This window comes from Marmota marmota, unplaced genomic scaffold, assembly GCF_001458135.2.
Source record: "Marmota marmota marmota unplaced genomic scaffold, marMar, whole genome shotgun sequence".
Classification (NCBI taxonomy): Eukaryota; Metazoa; Chordata; class Mammalia; order Rodentia; family Sciuridae; genus Marmota; species Marmota marmota.
Window position 1 is genome coordinate 17,466,532 of NW_026000229.1, and position 21,938 is coordinate 17,488,469.

General features: G+C 33.9%; 1 protein-coding gene across 1 annotated transcript in view; it reads left to right on the forward strand.

Annotated features, from left to right (window-relative positions):
- The window catches only part of Herc1 (HECT and RLD domain containing E3 ubiquitin protein ligase family member 1), a 182,300-nt gene that overhangs the window by 90,127 nt on the left and 70,235 nt on the right, over window positions 1-21,938 (forward strand). Inside the window, exons 21-28 of the mRNA XM_048793217.1 lie at window positions 27-147; window positions 5,335-5,386; window positions 12,781-13,049; window positions 15,342-15,557; window positions 17,240-17,360; window positions 17,587-17,824; window positions 17,933-18,129; window positions 21,765-21,920. Of these exons, the coding sequence (XP_048649174.1) occupies window positions 27-147; window positions 5,335-5,386; window positions 12,781-13,049; window positions 15,342-15,557; window positions 17,240-17,360; window positions 17,587-17,824; window positions 17,933-18,129; window positions 21,765-21,920 (1,370 nt within the window). The remainder of the gene's footprint in view (window positions 1-26; window positions 148-5,334; window positions 5,387-12,780; window positions 13,050-15,341; window positions 15,558-17,239; window positions 17,361-17,586; window positions 17,825-17,932; window positions 18,130-21,764; window positions 21,921-21,938) is intronic.

Sequence of the window (21,938 nt, forward strand, 5' to 3'; positions counted from 1 at the left end):
AAACTTTTCTTTTGCATGTGAGACAGGAGTGAAAGTCTGACTGCAGAGAGCCGGCTAGTCCATGCAAGTCCAAATTATAGACTGATCAAATCAAGGAGTGAATCTGATTTGTCGCAGCCTGAATCAGATGAAGAGAGTTATGCACTGGTAGGTATAGATTAAGTGAAGAAGGATTTTTGTTTTCAATGTATAGATCCACAAGGCTTTTTTAAAGATTAATTTGTGTTTATATTAGATATATAAAAAGTTTTTTAAAAAAAGTTTAATAGAAATGTGATTAACTATATTGCATAAATATTTACCACCTATATATTAATGATTTTTGTCTTTAGTCCTTACTTCTTAAGACTTTCCTTAGCTCTAGGCTCATACATTTGACTTTGATGGGCATTCCACTGAATGTATCAGGCTACCTCAACTTACCCTGTTCAAAAGTGAATTCATCTTTTTTGCAAAGCTGCGTCTCTCACATTCCCTATTTTACTAGTCGATACTGCTTATTACCTAGGCTGGAAATCTGGGATCATCCTTGACTCTTCTTTTTCATATCTCTTTTTTTTAAAGAGAGAGAGAGAGAGAATTTTTTAATGTTTATTTTTTAGTTTTCGGCGGACACAACATCTTTGTTTGTACGTGGTGCTGAGGATCGAATCCGGGCCGCATGCATGCGAGGCGAGCGCGCTACCACTTGAGCCACATCCCCAGCCCTTTTTCATATCTCTTGATCTTATCATTCCCAGCTTCCAACAGAGTAGTCTTGAAAAATTTACCCTTAATATTTCCAGTAATGTCCTCTTCTTCCCTCTTACCACTGCTCTGTCTCAAAGTTTCTTTATTTTTTTTTTTTTGATGGACATGTGCAGAAGACTCTAAATTGGTTGCCTACCTCTTGTCTTGTGTTCCTCTTCCACATTTCACTATAATAATATATTTAATATGAAAATCTGTTTATAACTCCTCTACTTAAATTTTTTTTGGTAGATATCAGATGCTTATCAGAAAAGCTTCAGGACATGAACTAAATTAATTAATATTAATTTAGATTAATATTAATCAAGTAACATGTTGATTTACATAAAAGGTGGGAAGTAGGATAAAGATATGCTATAATGTGACTGATTAAATAATAAAGTGAAACTTTTAAAAATTGCTTACATTTAAGGAGCTTTGGACTTGGAGTTGATAGCTGGATTTTCATTTGTCTATTCCTCTGCCTTATGTGTGATTTTCTATGTGCTGTGACCTTTCTGGACTTTAATGTCTTGAAGATATTAGTGTGTGTTATATATTATGACAATGTGTCTTAATCAAAGAGTCCTTATCTGAAGACAATTGAAGAGTGAATTCAAGCAAGTTTCATTTTTATTATGATGTTTTTATTTGTCATCCCCATGATATCTCTGTGTACCCACTTTGTATTCCTTGTCTTGTGATATAGTGAGATTCTTCATCTTTCATTTATTTTCCCAATCTGGTCAATCTCGTTATTGAGTCACCCATCCTTGTGTGCATTTTAAAACATAGATCATATCACTTCTCTGATCAAAATTCTGCAATGTCTTCACTTTTTCTTAGAGTATAAGTCCAAGTCCTTACAGGGTCCTACAAGGCTCTGTGTGATCTGACCCCACTACCTCTGATCTTTTCTTTGGCTTCCCTCTTTCTTGATGACTCTCCTTCTGCCACCTTGGACTCTTGGACATTCCATGAACATACTGCACAAGTTCCTCTTTTGTGTCTTTATGTGACTTTTGTCTTCTGGCTGGAATTATTGTCTGTGCAGCTAATTCTCTTGCTTTCTTCTTACTGTTATTCTTCAGTGCAGCTTACCCTATTTAAAATGGTAGTTTTCCCTCCCTTTCATATACTCACTCCCTGTCTCCCTTGTCTTTATCAGTTTTTACTTTTTATATTCATTGAGCAGTTTCTGTTAGCCTACACTAGGATATAAGCTCTTCAAGGACGGACTTTTTTTTTTTTTGCAGTTTTATTTGCTGCCGGATCCCAACCATCTGCAATAGTGCCTGACACATAGTAGGGAGTTAGGAAATAGTCTTTGAATTTATGAATTATATTCTAATCTGTTTTGGCAAATTTCTATGTCCATTAAATCTTTTGTCTTCATTATTTCAGGTTCTTTTTACCCTTTTTCTGACTAGGAGTTCTCACACTGATCTTGCTTTTTCTAGTCTTTCCTTAGACACTGCTACCTAAGATAGAGTTTTTGAAAACACATACCACCAGCAACAGCAGCAGAACCCCTACTTGTGTACTATCTTTCTACTCAAACTTTCAGTGACTCTGTACTATCTATCTAGAAATCAGAGATTCTGGAAACACAATCTGCTTTCTTTTGGAGCCAGTTTTACCCTGTAGTAATCTGTACTTTTGCCACAACAATTCATCTGCCAGACCCCAAATGTATTTCTTGAGCCTCTGCCCAAGTACCACTTGCCTTAAATGTCTTCTAAGTTTCCTTGTAAAGTCCTGCCTCTCACTTAAGGACTGGCTAAAATGTCAACTGGTCAGGAAGCTTTTTCCCAGATTACTCACAGTGACTCTGTAGTACTTCCATGACAGTTTGTTAGGATCTCTAATAAGCCATTAACAATTTTCTCATGTAGGACTTACTTATAGAGTATTAATAAACCCTCTACAAGGACTAGGGTTTTTTTATGTTTTATGTTTTGCCTTTGTTATTTCCTACATTGTGCTTTACGTATTATACATGATCATTAGTTTATTTGAACTGAAATGAAAAATAAAGGAGAATGGGTATAGTTGAAGTGATATGCTTTTTGGAAACAAACAATGAAATCTGACTTAAAATAGACTATGTAGGCTGGGGTTGTAGCTCAGTGGTAGAGCACTTGCCTAACATGCATGAGATCCTGGGTTTGATCTCAGCACCACATAAAGATAAATAAATAAAATAAAGGTATTAAAAAATAGACCATGCTATGGACTTTGACCTTGGCAAGACATTTAACATTTGAGTTTCTTTATCTTTGAAAGGTGGAATAGTACCACCTGGTATACTTGCCTCAACTGTGCTGTTGTGAAGAATAAGTTCAGTAATACAATTTGAACATTTTAAAATTTTAAATTAGGGAAGAAATATCAATGTAGGAGGCTTGAGCTAGATTTAATTGCTGATTGTTCTTTAGGTTTTTTTTGTTGTTCATTTAGTTTTTTAAAAACTTTCAAAATGATTAATAACCATATTTTAAAAAAAAGATTGATTTGGGCTGGGGATATAGTTCAGTTGGTAGAGTGGTTGCCTCGCATACACAAGGCCCTGGGTTCAGTCCCCAGCACTGTGTGTGTGTGGGTGTTCGTGCGTACACACACACACAGATTAATTTGTGAATGGAATAATTAAAAAATGAATGCCATAAAAATGAAAAAGTCAAGAACTAGAGGGAGAACAGATTCCATTGCAGATAAAGGGAGATTCGGGCTGAATTCAGTTTCCAAAAGGCTGGGAAAGATGAGTAGAGCAAGCACTGAGGGCACGATATATATTATCCTTCTAATACTATATAAGGTTTTATAAGATTAACATTTTTATTTTTGATAACCAGTATACTGTTAGCCAGTACCTTGTTTACTCTGAATTGTTAGTGAATGAAATGATTTTTTAAATGACTGAAGTTAAGCAGTTCAATGCTGAAACTGCATTGACTCTCTTTTCTAAATTGTATTATATAAATTATCTATTTTCCTTAGTAAACAGAGAATATCAAACCATTTGATTGACGGTGATCATTCTTATCACACCATCTAATCTGTTACCTAAGTCCCTCATGTCTCAAAGGATTTGATTTAGCATATAAGAGCTGGGCATGGTGACAATTGTCTGTAATCCCAGGAACTCTGGAGGCTGAGACAGGAGACTTACAAGTTTGAGGCCAGCCTCAGCAAATTAGCAAGGACCTCAGCAACTTAGTGAGACTCTTTCTCAAAATAAAAAATGAAAAGGCCTGGGGATTTAGCTCAATAGTAAAGTGTCCCTGGGTTTAATCTCCAGTACCAAAAAAAGAAGGGGGAAAAGAAAAAGAAGAAGCATATAAGAAATATTTTATAAAAGGATAGATTAGGTGAATAAATTAGGGCTTAAAAAAAAAAGCCTAGTGAGAAAAAAAATAAAGGCCTAGATAAGATTTGCATATTTCAGCACACACAGTATGGTGTTTTGCTCAAGGTATGCTACCAAACCAAAAAAAAAAACAACATGGTAAATGATCCACACTGTCTAAAAGGTAAAAACAACCCACTTGTTCAAGAGAAACAGTTATTTCTGGTTTTGAGGCCCAGGCTTGAGTTCTTCTAGAGCAAAGGTACTATGTGAGGAAAATATTTTATTTCATGACACTATGATGCCTTCAGGAGCTATTTGGTTTATCCACCATGAAATGAGAATATGTTTATTTCTGTTGGTATATATGTAGACATGTGAGTAATAACAAAATGTGTTTTATCTACACATGGGGTACATGTATCTGTATGTATGACAAGTGAAGATTTCCTATAGTGAAATTTCCCAAATGGATCTGTTTTGTCACTTCTATAGATTTACTTCTTTGACACCAACTTTTCTGATTGTGTGAGAATACCATTAAAATTGCTAAGATCATAATGTCAGATGCATAAACTTAAACGTATATTTGATTAGCTAAGTATGTGGACAGAGTAGACAGATGTTTTACATCCATCACCACCAGGCACACAGAAATATACTTCTTCCTGAAAGCTTTTACTGTTATATTAAGCTGTCAGCATTTTCACCAATTTGAGATTTTTCTATTTTAACAGGTTTAAAAAAGTATTTTAAAATCTTCTAAAATACTACCAGATGCTTAGAACTATGTATTTTTATGTTAATATGGATTAATCAGATAGTCTTTAAAAACATAGCCAAGACTAATTAATGAAAGTTTTAAAAAGAAAGGAAAGGAAAGTATAATTTTATAAAAAGGTTTTGCTGTAGGGACTTTAGGTAACTAGAGAGTATTAATAAGATGATATAATGACTGAAAGAGGAAAGACAAAGATTCCAAAAAACTGTAACAACAGGAAAAACTTCTGCTAATTAATATGCACCTTGATTTTTTTTGAGTTAATATCTGAGATATTATGTGCTTGTGCTTTCTTACAGCTGATTATGGTGGGTATTTAGAGACCTTCTGTTAGTCTGACTTGATTTGTGAATAATTGAACATTGCTATAATTATATATGTAGGTGTAACACATACATATGTATTATTCTTGTAATTTATTAAATCTTAAAATGCTTTTCACACCTAAAATATATTTATTTTTTATTTTTAATAGAGTGGCAGACGAAATGTTGATTTGGATTTGGCATCATCTCATAGAAAACGAGGTAAGCATTAAGAAAAAACCATTAAAATCTGATTAAAATAGATGGCTGTTTTTATATCTGATGTATTTAGATTTAATTGTCCTTGAAATGTAATTGCCAAAAAATAATTTAGAATCATTTTTTCAGAAGAGTTAAAATGAAGACCATTTTCTTTAAATATATGCCCTTCTAACATCTTCATGCACTTTGCAAAAAAAAATGCACTTTTAAAAAGTCCTTAGGAATTCCAAAAACAGCATTCCATTGCAGGGAGCGGAGATTATGTACATAATTTCACATGTTTTAACTTAGTGATAGAGTTTTTATAGCTTAATTTTTAATATTTTTATTGGTTCATTATAATTGTACATAATAGTGGCATTTGTTGTTACATATTCATACTTGCACATGATAGAACAATATAATTTGTTCAGTATTGCTGTAATTTAAATGGTGTTACAGGACTACTCTTTGCTCCTTTCACAATGCAAACAGAAAGTTTCTAGTTTTTTTTCCCCTTTTGGCTTCTTAATATAAAGCATATAATAGATTAACTGATGATTCAAAAAAAAGAAAGTAACTTTACCACAAGGAACAACTTTTAGTGTTATCAAGAAGAAATTCTTATCTTGATGACATTGTTAACTCATATAAGCAAATAGAGCAAAAGAACAGAGTTTTAGATAATATAAATCTGAGGATAACTAAAAACTCTCTTAAGTATTATTTTCTGTTAGCTAGGGCTCTTACTTAAAATTGTTTATACTGTGGTTGTGAAAATGTGAAATGTTAAAATTTGCCACAGGTGGCAGTTTTCTAAAAGCTTTGAAGAAAACATGTTTTCTATGATATTAAATAATTTGTGTTTCAAAATGAAATCTTCTTGATAGCTTCCCTGGCACATTGTTAGGTTTCTTCCCCATAGTGGTGGGGGGAGGGGGGAAGAAAAGTAAAAGAGAAATGAAGGAAAACTGAGGAATGAGGGAAAGAAACTAATGATTTTCTTCTCTTTTGTATATGTAACTTAGAAGAAGAGATGTTACTTCTGTAGACTAAAATTGGGCAATATTTTATATTTAATTCCAACTATAATTCAGAGAATGATTTTTCTAAAATGTTAGGAATAGTATGAACCAAAGCTGGTGCTAGTCTTTTTGAGATTGTAACATATTAAAGCTCCTGGGTTTCTAAAAAAGATCACAAAGTATTTTTTAAAAAAATTTTAATATTTATTTATTTATTTATTTTTTAGATGTAGATGGACACAACACAATGCCTCTATTTTTATGTGGTGCTGAGGATCGAACCCGGGTCTTGCCTGTGCTAGGCGAGCGCTCTACCGCTGAGTCACAATCCCAGCCCACAAAGTATTTTTAATAACAGAGAAATTATATTAATGTAACGTACAATACCCACTTTATTATTTTTTTAACTATGAAAATTGACGGTTCACTTGATTTGGGAATTAAATTTTTGAAACAATCTTTTCTAATTTTGTTTAGCTCAGGTGACTGTTGCTAAAAATTCCATGTTAGTTATAAATGCATACCATTTGATAGTAGAGAGAAAATGGTTGCAGACTTGCTAACTACCATAAGGGATCTAACCTGTAATTTAATAAGAGTGCCCTGTTAATCGTATTTATACCAATAAGTAGAAGTCTATGGGCTACAATTATTCTTTGTTCTTGAACCTTTATAATGATTATGGAAATATAAATTTGAGATTTAATCCCTGTTAACCGTATTGGCATGTAGCAACATGATATCTTTTGAATAAGCAAAGTGGCATCTTTTTTAAAAATGTTTTTTGTTGTAAAATACTATTATTTTTTAAAAAATTTTTATGTAGCACTGCTGAGGATTGAACCCAGTGCTTCACTTGTGCTAGGCAAGTGCTCTGCCTCTGAGCTATAGCCCCAGGCCCTGCAAAGTGGCATCTTTATCTTCAGAGTAGCCTAAGTAATTTGAGTGTGGATAACTTAGGAGGAGGGAATATAACATTTTAAACTACTGTCCTAGAGTTTCTGTCTGTTCACATCTCTAAACAATTATCCTAAAACTAGGTATAACCTCATTGTAGTTCTAAATACATATACATAAATTAAGTCATTAATTTCATTAATTCATTTAATTAAGTCCATCTTCTTCACAAAGCTCAAGGTGGTATTAGTACCTATTAACCTGTTGGAATTTGATTTTATTTTGCTGAAAACAGAAAAGCAAATAGAGGACCTCATGGAAAGGTTTTGTTTTGTTTCTCTTAAATACCCATTTAGAAAGTTATAATGGAGAGGCAAACTGTATATTTTCACTGTATCACTTAATGTAATACCAATTTATTGTAATAATCATCCCATTTTAATATTCCTCCAGAAAAATTTTGCTGATGATTTTGATCTAAGGACAGGTAAAAGTAGAAGCGCTATTTTAGGAAGGTTAATAAAAATAGTTACTTTTCAATTTTATAGAACCCTAGAATTTATAGATTAAACAATGAAAATGTACACTGTACCTTTCTTTTTCTTATTATAATGAATTTCTTTTTTTTAATGTTTGTTTTTTAGTTTTAGATGAACACAATATATTTATTTTATTTTTGTGCTGAGGATCGAACCCAGTGCCTCATGCATGCCAGGCAAGCGCGCTACCACTTGAGCCATATCTCCAGCCTCAAATTTTTTTGGTTGTTATTGAAGACCTTTATTTTATTTATTTATTATATGTGGTGCTGAGAATTGAACCCAGCGCTTCACACATGCTAAGCAAGTACTCCACCACTGAGCTACAACCCCAGCCCTATAATGAATTTTTTTTCTTTTAAAAAAACATTGAAAATACATTTAGAAGGCTATACTTTCAAAGAAATTTTTAAAATCTTGTATATTTAATGATTGTCCTTTGGCCACAGTACTTTGTTTTTGATTTTGTGTTTTTCATGTTTGTTTGTTTGTTTTGCTTTAAATGGTGGTAAAATAAATCATTCTATTTTTCTTTGAGCAAATGAACCTGCCAAGTCTTAAAACTGGGGCCAAATTGTTAGGTGTTCTAATTCTTATGTGAGCCATGAAGGACAGATAACTGACCAAGTGAGAATTCTTTCAATAGTTTGAGGAAGAAATGTACAATTTTTTCTTCACATAACTTCTGTATTTATTAATTTCAGTGGTCCCAACTTAACTAAAAGACTGATAAAAGGAATAGGAGAGAGATGACAAGGTTTAATTGTATGTTGTTTACTGAAATTCAATGGGTGTATAAATGACAGTGCTTATATGAATGTTTTCAGCTGCTCTTATCATGCCTCTGAAAAACTCCTTGAAAGGATATATGGACATTCTCAGTATTTTGCATTGGGGATACTAAAATTTGTGTTATTAATCCAAGATTACCTCCTTTTTTACCTCTTACTCCAGCTAGCTTATCATCCAAGAAAGCAAATGTGGTAGAAAGCAGCAGAGCAATGTGAGCAAATACTTTCAGCTTGATGACCTTGATAAGCTTTTTAGAGGCATCAACACTAAATTCTAGGCCAGGTGCCCATAGTTCCAGCTATCTGAGACAGGAGGATGGCTTGAAGCCCAGGAGTTTCAGACCAATGAGGACAATTTAATTTTCATAAAAGCTATCAACGTTATTGAAAAAATTTGACAAATTTGTTGGTATTTGGTAATCTAATAAATACTTAAGAGAATTACTGCTGTTGAGCAAAACTGAGTTGCTTCTTCATAGAAAGACAGTACCTTTATACAGATATTTGATTTTAGTTTTCTTACTTAAGCTGAAGCTGTGAAATGAAAAATGCTGGGATATCAAAGCAATAATTTAAACATTATTAGAAATCTTCTAAGTTAAAGTATGGTTTGATTTTCCCCCAGGTCTTTAAATATATAAATATAATAGTGTTAAGATTTTATTGCTGAAAAAATACTAGAAATGTTTATCAACATGCGTGTTTCATGGTAAAAACATTTATGGGTGAAATGCTGTTTTATCTGTGCATTTCAAATTAGATTATCTAAAGAAGAGCAAATGTAAATATTATCTCCTGTATCAAATTTCTCCTTTTGTTTTCTGATTCTTGTATGGTAGTGTATTTACTCCTTTTTGGCCAGTTGAGCCCCAGAAAAAAGAAGATCTTCAAGCAAGTACATGATGGCATGTTTAATTTTTTTCCCCTTTTATCTTGCCTACATATTTTATGATTTATAAAGTATGTATTGCAGCTCTGCCATGTTCATTTTGAAAATTCCATTTAAGAACCAAAGTTGTAAGGACAAGTAAACAATCTAAAAAATTTCTTGTTGGACCTTATATTTTCATGTAGACTCTGAATTAATATTAAGTAAGAATTGGGCTTAGTCTCAATTACTGTGTAGAAGCTTTTGATATGTTTTCAGATATAATATTTTCTATATTCAGATAAAACAGTAAATTACTACATTATTATGCTTTTTTTAAGATTAACATTCTTTACCATTTCCATGCTTCTAAATTTTTGTGTTTCAGAGTATTTTCAATGTCAGACTCAATATTTTGGTGAGAATTGTTTTATTTATCCTAATGCTTTTTTATGGTGTCCTTCCTGTTCTTTCTTATATTTTATTCATACAGTGTTTTACTTGAGTTATACACCTAATAAAATTTATTCTCTGAATTAGGGGCCGGCAAACTATAGCTAGTAGATCAAGTCTGGCCTTCCACCTGTTTTTGTAATCCAGGGACATATAATAGTCATTTGTTTATGTGTTATCTGTGATTGCTTTCACATTGCAAGGGCAGAGTTGAATAGTTAAGGCAGAGACCTTTGTGAGCCCACAAAGCCTAAAATGTTTAATATCTGATCTCTTACAGAAAAAGTTTGCTGACCCCTGTTTTAAAGTGCAAAGAAGATTTAGTTTGGGGTACAGTCAGCTATTCCATAGAATGTTTTGGTATATACAAAAGCAATTCACTATTGGTAGATCCATTGAACCTTTAATGGAGCTAAGCAATTAGAGTTTTCATGGGTGAGTGAGTTGGTTAATAATAGGAATATAAGTCAGGCACAGTGGTGCATGCCTATAATTCCAGCTATTCAGGAGGCTGAGGCAGGAGAATCTCAAGTTCAAGGACAGGAAGCAACTTAGTGAGACCCTATATCCAAAAATGGCCAGGGAGGGGGGTTCCAGGACATAGCTCCTGGTAGAGTTCCCCTAAGTTGAATTCCTAGTTGAATACCTTGAAAAACAAAACCCCCAAGAATATAAAAAATAGTCTTTCATAGAATTAATAAATTAGTGTTATCAGAAGATCAGTTTCTTTTAGCGTGTATCCTTGATTGAGAAAACTTGACTAGATAATCTTTAAAAGATGTCTTTTACTTCTGTGGTTCTAATGTTAGCTCAAATGTTAGCTCATTGTACATTGTTTTTGTTTTGAAAAGTATCTTGTAAATATTGGAAAACAAAAAAAAGGTTTTATTCTGAAATTTGTTACTTAATAAAACAACCTCATTGCAGGGACCACAAACTGTCCTTTGTAAACTAAGGCCAAATATTGCTTTTGAATTTGGGAAACTTAAAAAAAGTGAAAAACAAGTATTTTTTTTTTAATTAGCCTCTGCTTTACTTAAAAATATTTTAATATATTATACCTCTAACATTATTGTTTGTATTTTTATTCCTTTCTATGTTATATGAAAAACTTTTCAACACATGTAATTTGGAAAAATTTTCAGATTAATTGTTATTTTTATGTTCAGCAAAACTGAAAATTAAACATTTTTTTAATCTTAAGAATTCTTGCTAAAACATAGAAGGCAGTAAAACCATACGTTCTTTTCCAGTCTAAATAATCTAAATAATTCTGCTATGATATATATAATAGTTGCTTCATAATATTAGCTCCCTATTAGGATTTTCTGTGTCTGATATTGAAGTTCCAAGATTTAACGGATGACAGTACAGTAATTCAAAAATAATATTGTACATTCAATATTGTGTAAGTTTATTTTCTCTCTGGGCATTAATGTGTTTAAGTAGTCATCTTTCTAAAGTTTTGCATCTAGTATTGTAACAAACATAATTTTTGTCATAAATATTTTATTGGGTGCTTAAAAGTGAATTCCTAATAAAGAAATATAGTATATTCACATAATAGGATATTATGTTCAAAAAGATGAAAACTGACTACATAGAGTAATTTGGATGAATGTTAGCAATATTTTATTGAATGAAAAGATTATGTCCAAAAAGATTACATAAAATTATACCTTAGGGTTTTTTTTAGCAAGGAAAAAACAACTAAAAGTAAATACTCATCTTAGAAGCACATAAAAATAAAATTCAAAACAGTAAAAGCAAGAGAATGATAAACCTAGGCTTAAAGGAAAAAAATAAGGAGGAGAAGTTTTTTGGAGAAGAAACAGATACAAGTTACTGTTAGTTTTCTAGTTATTATGTTCTCAAGTGTTATACATAAATATATAAGTACAAAAGTGGGCCATGCATGGACCAATGATGAGAGTATCTAATGAACCAAGGATTATGATTAATAAAATTCACGTACCTGAGATTAATTAAAGACAAAGGTGTGCAAGAATTGGACATTTGTACATATTTATTTAAAACAAATTTTAGCATATGACTTAGACAGTTGCTCTTGTGCTCAAACATGTTAACATTTTGATGTCTAATGAAAAGATTTTAGCTTTAAAAATGCCCATTAGCAGAACTATGGTATTATATTTAGCAACTATTATGATGCCATTTGGTAGTTTTATATAGGTATCATGTTATAGTAAATCTCATGTATTCTTGTTTGTGAAACTTTGCTTCCTCTATATAGAAGTTTCACAACTTGCACTTGACTAGTTAGTGAGTGTCAATTATGTTAACAAAACCTAAAGGGTTGATGTTTATATCTCCCTGTTGTGTAAGTTTACTTGCCCTTCTGTATTCATTTTTTGGTAATGTTTCATTGCAGATATGTAAATATTTTGTGCAGTCTTAACTTTTGCAATGATAATGTTAAATTAGATGAAATCCCGTTTCAAATAGGTTTTATCAGCAGTGTCCTAAGTGCATAGTTCCTGATCTGGTTTAATACTGCAGAGCCTTTTAAGTTAAGCATTTTGAGAGCAGCTTCTGCCTTTCTTTTTCTTGTGGCAGCGTGTTGCTAAAGCGCTTTTAGAAATCCTAGTACATCAATAGGGCTTTCCCTTTATTTTCTTACATTGCTCTAGTTTTTGTTTGTTTGTTTGTTTGTTTTTTTAACCAAAGCATTTTGCTCAGATTCATTTAATGCATGCAAGTATTCAAACATGAGTATCCATTTCTCACCAGTTGGTATGGTAGTAGCACTCAGCCCTCATCTAGTTTCAGAATGTATGCTTTACTTGAGTGCCATTGATGCATGTTTGTCGTTTGTTTATAGGTCCTATGCATAGTCAATTGGAATCCCTGAGCGACTCTTGGGCTCGCCTGAAATACAGCAGAGACTGGTTGTATAACTCCTCTTACTCCTTCGAGTCTGATTTTGACCTTACCAAGTCTTTGGGAGTTCACACATTGATTGAAAATGTTGTAAGCTTTGTGAGTGGAGATGTGGGGAATGCCCCAGGTTTTAAAGAGCCAGAGGAAAGTATGTCTACAAGTCCTCAGGCCTCCATCATTGCAATGGAACAACAGCAGTTAAGGGCGGAAGTAAGTCTTTGATATTTACTCTTCATTAGAGACTCTGGAAACTTACTGAACCACTAAGTGTACACTTCTAGGAAAAACGTTTCTTCTTCTATTCCTACCTGTCCCTTTCATTCACCTGAGATTTTTCTTTTTTAAATAGTACTGGGGATTGAACATAGGGGCACTATATTCCTAAACTATTTCGCAGCCTTTTTTATTATTTTAGATAGAATCTGATGAAGTTGCTGAGGCTGGCCTCAACCTTGTTATTCTTGTACCTCAGCCTCCCAATTGCTGGGATTATAAGTATACCCCACCATGCCCAATGTCTCATCTGAGCCTTTTGACATCCTTTCTTAACTTAAAAAAACAAAAACAAAAAACAAACAAACAAAAAAACCCAAAACCAATATTTTCTTTGAATTGGACAAAAGTGCATTTTTTAAAGTTGTCATTTTCTAGAATAAGATACTGTAATCATAAGTCTTCACTGGTCTCCTAGAAATTAGGGTTAAATTGGCTGGTGACCATAGGGACCTGCCACTCATAGCTTCCATTTTTGACCCATTTGTTCCCATTTAAATTAGACCTCTAGTTTATATTAGAACCCCATAATAATTGTTATAGGCAAAATCCACTGGTAACTGGTAAAATTAGTGAGGAAAATTTGAAGGAGACACAGAATGTTTGCATAGATACAAAAATTATCCCCTCACACAAATATTTATTAATTTTTGTGGTTTTGACTTGACCACAGATTCTTGATATTCCTTCCTCAACTAGATAGAAATTAATTCCCCCAACCCCATGCTTGAGGGTGGGCTGGACTTAGTGACTTTTTTCTAACAAAAAGTGTGGGAAGAGAAACAAATAACTTTATGTTGCAGAAACCTGGAAGATATCTCCTTAGCTAAGTAATCAAGATTAACATCTCCAAGCCTTGATGTGGTGGCACACACCTGTAATCCCTGCAACTCAGGAGGCTGAGGCAAAAGGATTACAAATTTGAGGCCAGCCTCAGCAACTTAGTGAGGGTCACCTACCTTTAAGCAACTTAGTGAGAACCTATCTCAAAATAAAAATAAAAAGGTCTGGGAATGTGGCTCAGTGGTAGAGCACACCTGGGTTCAATCCATCCCCTCCCCAAATATTATTAACAGGAGAAATAAGTCTTATTGCTATCATGTACCCTTAATATAAAATGAGAACATTTTAACTGTATGGTTTTCTTACCCCAAATCCCTAACTGTGGTCTAATCATGAATGAAAAATGAGGGAAAGCTAGGGGCTGGGAGGTGGCTCAAGCGGTAGCGTGCTCGCCTGGCATGCGTGCGGCCCGGGTTCGATCCTCAGCACCACATACAAAAACAAAGATGTTGTGTCCGCCGATAACTAAAAAATAAATATTAAAAAAAAAAATGAGGGAAAGCTAAATTTAGGGTCATCCTATCCTATAAGATACAGGAACAGTACTTCCAAACTGTCAAGTTCATGAAAAAATAAGGAGAAAAAAGTGTGGGGAAAAAAGTATGTCACAGACTAATGGAATAGTAAGAGGACATGACAACCAAGTGTAATGTGGTATTCAGATTGGATTCTGGAAAAGAAAAGTGGCATTAGGGGAATGAAGTCTAAATAAAGTCTGTACTTTAATTAATAGTATTATACCAATATTAATTTTGAACTTTTGACAATTGTACCAAAGTTATATAGAGTATTAGAAATAGGGAAGCAAGGGGAAGGATATACAGGAATTCCGTGTACCATCCTTACAACTCTTTTGCAAATCTAAAGTTATTTCAAAATAGAGTTTTAAATTTTCTTTTAAGAAGTGGAATAGGCTGATTGATTATTGTGGTGGATAGTCCAGTACAACATAGGAAAGATAGAGGCAGAAGTTCAAGAGAACCACAGAGAAATCATTCAGAAACACTTCTAATTCTTGAGTTGAGGAAATAGTCATTCTGATTAACCTTGTTATTATCTACTTTACCTATTCTAATAATACTACCTTAAAGTTTTGAAACCTGGGTTTAATCCTTGCACCAAAATAACCAACCAACCACCCAAATCTACTACTCTTCCTCTTATACCTTATAGTCTCTTTTATACTGAAGTGTTTATAGAGATTTTAGAGATATCTTAATTAAAGAAAAAACCAGCAATAATAAATGGAATAATAATAATAAATAATTATTATTCCTAGGAAATGTCAGACTTTTCTTTGTGCTAAATAATATGTTGTCAATGGCAAATAATTTTTTTTATGTCTGAATTTAAGAAAGATCTCTAAAATATATTCTTTTCCTCAAGCTTCGTTTGGAGGCACTTCACCAGATCCTTGTTCTGTTGTCTGGGATGGAGGAAAAAGGTAGCATCTCACTGGTAGGAAGCAGGTCGAATTCAGGCTTTCAGTCGTCCACACTGCTCACATCTGTGAGATTACAGTTTCTAGCAGGGTGTTTTGGTTTAGGCACTGTTGGACACACAGGAGCCAAAGGAGAAAGTGGCCGCTTGCATCACTATCAGGTAGGTGACCCTTTAACAGTGTATTCAAATTTTAATTATCTTTTTATAAAGCCAATTTAATAATGTAAACTTTGTGGTGTTTATAATTGAGATTTTAAAAATATCTTTTAAATTTTTAAAATATCCCATTGATTTAAGTAGTGTGTTTGGGATTAAGTGAGCCATATTACTGTTGTACTTTCGGGTTCTTTCCCGGTTCAGTTTCATTAATCTTTATTTATTTATTTTTTATTTTTTTATTAGTAGCTCTTGACATATCATACTTCATACATTTGATTCAAGTGGGTTATGAACAACTAGATCTAAGTTGAGATAGAAGTTAGAGTTTGGGAAGATGGGTTTCAGTAGTTTACATTTTAGATCTGATTATTTTACCTAGTTTCTCTGATTCCTTTTATAGTTTTTAAAAATGTAATCTTTATGTCATATTTAGAGGGGAAATTACTTTATGGGAGAGGAGAAGGATTATACAGAATCAAGAATTAGCAAGCACTGCCAGGTATTGTGGTGCATGCCTGTAATTCCAGTGACTTAGGCAACTGAGCCAAGAGGATTGCAAGTTTGAGGTTAGTCTCAGCAACTCAGAAAGGCTCTAAGTGAAAAATAAAAAGGGCTGGAGTTGTGGCTCAGTGGTTAAGTGCCCTCGGATTCAATCCCTGGTACCCTTTCCCCACCAAGAAAAAAGAATTAGCAAGCATTTAAAATTTGATTTAGGGCTAGGGTTGTAGCTCAGTGGTAGAGCCCTTGCCTTGCAGGCATGGGAACACTGGGTTCAATCCTCAGCATCACATAAAAATAAATAACTAAAATAAAGATATTGGGTCTATCTACAACTAAAAAAATTTTTTAAATTCAATTTATTATAAATCTTTCATATGCTGAAAGTACTTAAAACCACTATAGGGAGGCTGAGGTTGTGGCTCAGTGATAGAGCACTTGCCTAGCATGCGTGAGGCACTGGGATCCATCCCCAGCATCACATTAAAAACGAAATAGGGCTGGGGTTGTGGCTTAGTGGTAGAGCACCTGCCCCGCATGTGCACGGCCATGGGTTAGATCCTTAGCACCACATAAAAATACATAAAATAAAGGTATTATGTCCAACTACAATTAAAAAATAAATATTTTTAAAAAACTAAATAAACAAAATAAAGGTATACACAATGGAATATTACTCAGCATTAAAAGAGAATAAAATTATGGCATTTGCAGGTAAATGGATGGAATTGGATAATATAATGCTAAGTGAAGTAAGTCAATTCCCAAAAACCAAATGCCGAGTGTTTTCTCTGATATAAGGATGCTGATTCACAATGAGGATGGGAGGGGAGCATGGGAGGAATAGACAAACTCTAGATAGGGCAAAGAGGAGGGAGGGGAAGGGAGGGGGCATGGGAGTAGGAAAGATGGTGGAATGAGATGGACATCAATACCCTAAGTACACATATGAAGACATGAATGGTGTCACTCTATGTTGTGTACAACCAGAGATATGAAAAATTGTGCTCTATATGTGTAATATGAATTGAAATACTTTCTGCTGTCATATATAACAAATGAGAATAAATTAAAAAGAAAACCACTATAGGGCCCTGGAATAGACCTGGAATAAACATTATTACTTCTCGATGCAAAAAGGTATTATTGTGAGTATAAAACATAAATCTTTATATGTAATTCAGGATGGGATCAGAGCAGCTAAGAGAAATATTCAAATTGAAATCCAGGTGGCTGTGCATAAGATTTATCAACAGTTGTCTGCTACCCTGGAGAGAGCCTTGCAAGCAAATAAGCATCACATTGGTAAGTTAAATATAAGATGCAAGAATGCATTTTGGCCTGAGGTATGGTAGGTAGTTACGGTCTATATTTTATGTTTAATATTAGTAGGCTGACATTAAAAAATAAATATTTGAAAATGTAATGGTATTTTATATTAGTATTTACATTTTGGAAAAAAATCATTTCAATAAATGCTTTGTTTACTTCAAAGGAGATTCTTAACTATCTCTCTCTCATTTTTTTTTAGAAGCCCAACAGCGTCTCCTTTTAGTTACAGTATTTGCCTTGAGCGTTCATTATCAACCCGTGGATGTTTCTTTGGCAATTTCCACTGGTCTGCTAAATGTATTATCACAGTTATGTGGCACAGACACCATGTTAGGACAGCCCTTGCAGTTATTGCCAAAGACAGGTGTTTCCCAGCTTAGCACAGCTTTGAAAGTGGCCAGTACAAGGTTGCTCCAAATTCTAGCCATCACTACAGGGTAAGTACTAAAATTTCTTGGTAGTATTACGTGGAGCCTTGTCTTTCCACATTTTTCACAATGTTTGCCATTCTGTGTTCTTACCACTTATTTTTTTATTTCTTGTAGGACCTATGCTGATAAACTAAGCCCCAAGGTAGTTCAATCCTTGTTGGATCTACTTTGTAGTCAGTTGAAGAATTTATTGTCCCAAACTGGTGTACTACTTATGGCCTCTTTTGGAGAAGGGGAAGGAGAAGAGGGTGAAGAAGAAGAAGAAAAAAAAGTTGATTCCAGTGGAGAAACCGAGAAGAAAGATTTCAGAGGTATCATAAGTCTTTTTCTCTGTCATTACTTAACAAATATTAATTGAATCTTTTTTGTGCGCATGTGATAAGAATGTAGACTTCCTTCCATTGTAGGTTATGAAAAGATTTTTATTTGTTCATTTATAAACCCCTTTTCTCTCCAAATATGTATGTTTTAGATGAGCTTCTGATTGAACCTCCTTAGAGTCTATTCACTCTGCTGTTGCAACCTACTGCCCTTACACTAGGTTTAGCCATTCCTTGGCTGTCCAGGCTCAGAATCTAGATTTTTAGTGACCAATTTCCCCCAGGTTAAGTATTGCCTAGTGGGAGATGGTGTGGGATTGGGGGTGGGAGGAGGTAGACTCAGATATTTTCTTATCCTTTGACCCTGACACACTCTTTTTCACCATAGTCCTACCCTAAATGGTTCCTTGGAATTAGGGGTTAGATATTGGGTGCTGGGTTAAAATCAGAGATTGTTTTCCCCCCTAGCTTCTCTATTCTTTAATCACTAACAGAATTCTTCAACATATTTGATTGCTGACATATTATTTACTCACAGTTTCATAGCAAACACTATTTTAGAAGAACTTATAGATGACATACATCATTTATATAACTAAAGGAATAAAGGTCAAAAATTGTCATTTATTAAAAAATGATTGTAAATCTACCATGACTCATTACCATAACAACTCTGGGAGTCCTTAAAATTCCTTTTTTTGTTTGTTTCAAATTATACTGGAGATTGAACCCAGGGTCTCAAACATGCTAGGAAGAGCTCTACTATGGAGCTATAGCCCCAGCCCTTATTTTATTTTGAGATATTTTAAGATCCCCAGACTGGCTGTGAACTTGTGATCCTCCCTCCTCAGCCTCCTGAGTACCTAGGATTATAGGTATGTGTCACTGTTCCTGGCTTTTTTAAGTCCTTTCTAAATTAGGTGGATAGACAGAGGGAAGCAGCTAGTTAGTTAACCATTCTCTTCCCCAATTCTGTCAATTGTCAAATAAGATTAATTATCTCTCTGAAGATTGCTGTGAGGATTCAATAACCTAATACATGTAAAGCAGTGTCTGGGACATTGTGAAAGCTCAGTGGATATTAATTTTAATATTGGAATATGATAATAAATAATATTAGAAATTAAATAGAAATGCTATTTAAATCATTAATATTGTTGTTGATTTATGGGCAGATAGAAAGAGGAAATACCCTTGGGTTGCAAAATGATAAAGCCTTAGCTCTGACCTCGTGGACTTTCCAGGGTACAGAGGGAGGCAAGGTTGTAAACAGGTAATTATAGTGTATTACAAGATATTCAAAAGAAATATTTAAATTTCAGAAGTCAGACTGTAGGAGGATATTAAAGGTTAAGGACCAGTTTTTCAGTTTCAAAGGCTAAACCATGGCAAGCTCCTTTTTTCTGTTGATATACAGTTATAGTCCTTACACAAAGAGCTATGAGAAAGTGAAAGCAAGGTTTTCCTGCCACCACCTGCTTTCCTGAAATCCAGTGAAGGAGAAAGGGTTGTTAAGGTAACAGGTTCTATTTTACTGCTGAGTAATATTCCATTGTGTATATATACCACATTTTCTTTATCCATTCATGTACTGAAGGGCATCTAGGTTGGTTCCACAGTTTAGCTATTGTGAATTGTGCTGCAATAAACATCATTACCCTAAGTACATGTATGAAGACACAAATGGTATGAATATACTTTGTATACAACTAGAGATATGAAGAATTGTGTTCTATATGTGTAATATGAATTGTAATACATTCTGCTGTCATAAGAAATTTGAATAGAAAATTTTAAAAATAATTTTAAAAAACAGGTTCTCACCAGTCTGTGCTGAGTCCTGCACAAGAAAGAAGATATGCAGTTACTTAGCCTATAAAGCCTACATAAAACTGGATCCTTCCATGTCCAGTAAAGAGAGAAACAGTTCTTTTGTGACTGAATCTTAGCGCGTGTGACAGAGTTTGTGTCCCTTTCTCTCAGTTATCCTAGCCAGAAGGCCATTGGATCCTTTCGTATTTATGGAGACAACTAGGTATAAGACTGACTTTAGTTAGCAGGGGCTAGGCATTCAGAGGCGGGCTGCCCAGATATTAATAAGCTCCAATCTTTCTAAATAAAATAATTAAAAGGAAGGTATAGCCTTCATTTAAAATGTAGTATTGACACTGAAACACAAACTATATCATCAGATTTTATTGACTAGCTTTATATTTAAGGTCTCCAGGCTTATGTTTTATTCCAGAAATACTTTCTGGCAGTAGGAGGTAGAATGCAGACTTCATAAAGGGATTTACCCAGGGCCCTCTGCTGAGAGAGAAGTCTTCATAAAAGAGGTAGCTTTTTAACTGGATTTTGAAGGAATGTATAGGGACAAGCGTGGAGTGAGATATGTGGATAACTGGGGCAGGTTAATACTTTTGTATTTTTCAAACTAATACAAAAAAATATTCACTTAACATTTGGGTAAAGAAGAGGCAGGGTTCTATTTGGAGGAAATATAGAGAAGATTTTGTGGGTTTTTTTTCCCTGTAATTATCCTCAGCACTTTATTCCTGTCATAGCCTTGCATACCTACCTCAGCAAAACAAAATTTCTTCTATTAGTTGGATGCATCTTCCCGTGAGAGTAGTTTACTTATCTTCTGTTGTCACCATAGCATGCCCCTTGGCAGGAGTCTATTTCCATGACAAGTGACTTGTCAGTGAGTTCTTTAATTCAGCATGTCAGAATCTTCCTGAAAGTTTTATATATATATAAAGCATATTATACATACTATATGTATATAAGTGATATTTTATATGTATTCTTATCTTCAAATTGTTTTAATTTTCCATGTTTTATTATCCCTTGGAGATGGCCATTCTGGCACACTTTTGATTCTATCTCTGTATGAAACTTTGACAGTCTGAGAAAGTGTGAAAGGTGTGTGTGATAAGAAAATGTGGTGTGATACAGGAAGGGAAGATAGTTTTCTGTGGCTTCAAAGTGACAAAAGAGAGACTTGTGCTGATGCCATGGAGAAACTGAGAAGATTGGTTGTTTAAGGCAAGATTGTGTGAAAGGTCTTATACATAGAGTTTGCTCTCAGGCAAAGTAGACTAAGGCTTAGGGATGTGTTTCTTTGTAGAATTTCAGAACAGAAAATCTTTTTTTAAAGGTGTGATAATTTGGTTGGGGAAGGGAAACAAGGGTTTTTTTGAAAGTGTAATTAAAATTGTGAACTTCCTTCCTAATCCACACACACACACACACACACACACTTTTTCATACAAATTCACAGATCATTGTTCTCAAAATTCCATCTAGCAGAACTCTAGATTTGGGTAGGGAGCCATCGTTTTTTAGAGTACCACTTTTTAAAAAATGGGAAAACAAGTATGTATACACATTCTAGCATGCTCATTCTTTTTGTACACTGATGTAAAAGATATTTCATTTGGCTTTTTTTTGTTTTTAAACTTATCTCTATTCTAGTCTTTAAATTTTCAAAAATCATTAGCTTACTGAAAACCTAGATTATGAATCAGATTTGTGCATAGTGCAATACAAATACAAGCTCTGTTAGATATCACTAGTTCCTGTTAACTTTTGGTTATGATGTAAACTTGTTTCTTCATTTTCAGCTGCTCTTAGGAAACAACATGCAGCTGAACTCCATCTAGGGGATTTCTTAGTTTTTCTTCGAAGAGTTGTGTCTTCAAAAGCAATTCAATCAAAAATGGCTTCCCCAAAGTGGACAGAGGTGCTTCTAAATATAGCATCTCAGAAGTGTTCTTCAGGTATGTGCCCCTGGCCTC